Raw genomic sequence first — 1512 nt, forward strand, 5'->3', positions numbered from 1 at the left:
GGGAATGTGACACTGCAGCTGTGAAACGGCCGGGACAGAGCCCTGGGCAGCCTTGGCCCCCAGCCTCAGCCCTTCCCGCGGCCCCCGGTCCTTCCCATGGCCCCCAGCCCCCTCAGGACTCACGGACGATCATGCGGGCACAAACATCGCAGAATTTGGGCTTTTTGAAGTAATGATCTTTGAACTTGTGGGGTTTGTCATTGACAAGTTTCTCGGGTTCGGGAGGGGGTTCGGGCTCCTCCTCCTCTTCCTCCTCTTCGTCATCCTCATAGATGTAGTAGATGGGTCCCCCCGAGGGGCTGACCAGCTCCCCGTTGGGCTCTGGCTCCAGCTCCGGCTCCGGCTCCTCCTTGGGTTTTCGCTGGAAAAGTTGCTTCAGCTTCTGCAGCTGCTGGGGTGGAGAGGACGGATGGTGCGCGGCGGTGTGGGGGAGGCAGGAGGGCAGAGACCCCGTGCCTGGCTCCTCACCCCAGTGCCTCGACCCAGAGCCCCCCTCCACAGCGGGAGGAGACCCCAGGAATGCTCTGAGGATGGCGACCCTCCTCCCAGTCCCGTGAAGTCCCCACTAAAGGGAAAACTGTGGCTCCTGGGCACCTCATAGATGTGGGCACGTCAGGGAAATGCCAAGCTGGGAAATGCCCACCCAGCAGCCGGCTGGATCGGGGTCCCACCAAGCACCCCCGGCCCCCAAAGCCTCCTGGGGCTGCGGCAGGATGATGATAGAGAGGGGGCTTCCCCACCCATCCAAACTGCCCTGTGGACACCCACTTACCCGGCTCTTGGGTTTCCCACCTGAAGCAGGTGAAGCTGGTGGCTCTGGCACCTCCTTCTCCGTCATGCTGCGAGGGGAAGAGACACAGATGGCGTCGGCGGGGGCAGGTCCAGCTGCAGGAGCCCGGCAGGGACTGAAGCGGTCAGCCCCTGCTGGGTGGGCAGTGCCTCCCCTTCTCCTTCCCCTGCCCGTCCCGCAGCCGCTGTCCTGGCGAGGGCTGGTTCTGCCAGGGGAAACCCCGGGGTCACTCCCACCGCCCGTCCCGCAGCCCCTGCCCCGGCCAGGGCTGGTTCTGTCCAGGAGAGCCCCAGGGCCAGGCTGGAGGAGGCCGGTGCCCAGCCCAGAGCGTGGCACATCCGCTGACTCGGGGACGCGGTGCCAAGTGCTGTGAGCCAGCCCCTGGGCCACCTGCACGTGCCCACCTCGGCCTGGACATCCCCATCTCACCGTGAAACCGCAAACGGTGCCTCAGATGAGCACAACGGGGGACACTGATGGGCATCATCCGGCTTTCGGCTGCCACCGGGGCAGGAGCTGCTCCCACATGCCCCAAAGCCATCCCGATGCCACCTTTGCCAACCCTCCCTGCAGTGCTTCCACCCAGACCTCGCTGTTTTTGGTGATACCCACCCCCCAAGCCCCTCCAGCCCCATGGAAACCTGCCAGGAAAACCACCGGGAAGCAGCAACGGAACTGGGGAGCGCTGGGGAGAGGGGCGCTGCGGGCGTGGGGCACGCCGA

The 1512-nt window shown here is 65.6% G+C and overlaps 1 protein-coding gene across 1 annotated transcript in view; it reads right to left on the reverse strand.

Moving 5' to 3' along the window:
- STAC3 (SH3 and cysteine rich domain 3) overlaps nucleotides 1-1512 on the reverse strand; it is a 4339-nt gene that overhangs the window by 2275 nt on the left and 552 nt on the right. Inside the window, exons 2-3 of the mRNA XM_017728670.1 lie at nucleotides 773-839; nucleotides 128-391 (exon numbers count right to left, since the gene is read on the reverse strand). Coding sequence (XP_017584159.1) covers nucleotides 128-391; nucleotides 773-838 — 330 coding nt within the window. The 5' untranslated portion in view covers nucleotide 839. The remainder of the gene's footprint in view (nucleotides 1-127; nucleotides 392-772; nucleotides 840-1512) is intronic.

This window comes from Corvus brachyrhynchos, unplaced genomic scaffold (assembly GCF_000691975.1).
Source record: "Corvus brachyrhynchos isolate BGI_N302 unplaced genomic scaffold, ASM69197v1 scaffold193, whole genome shotgun sequence".
Classification (NCBI taxonomy): Eukaryota; Metazoa; Chordata; class Aves; order Passeriformes; family Corvidae; genus Corvus; species Corvus brachyrhynchos.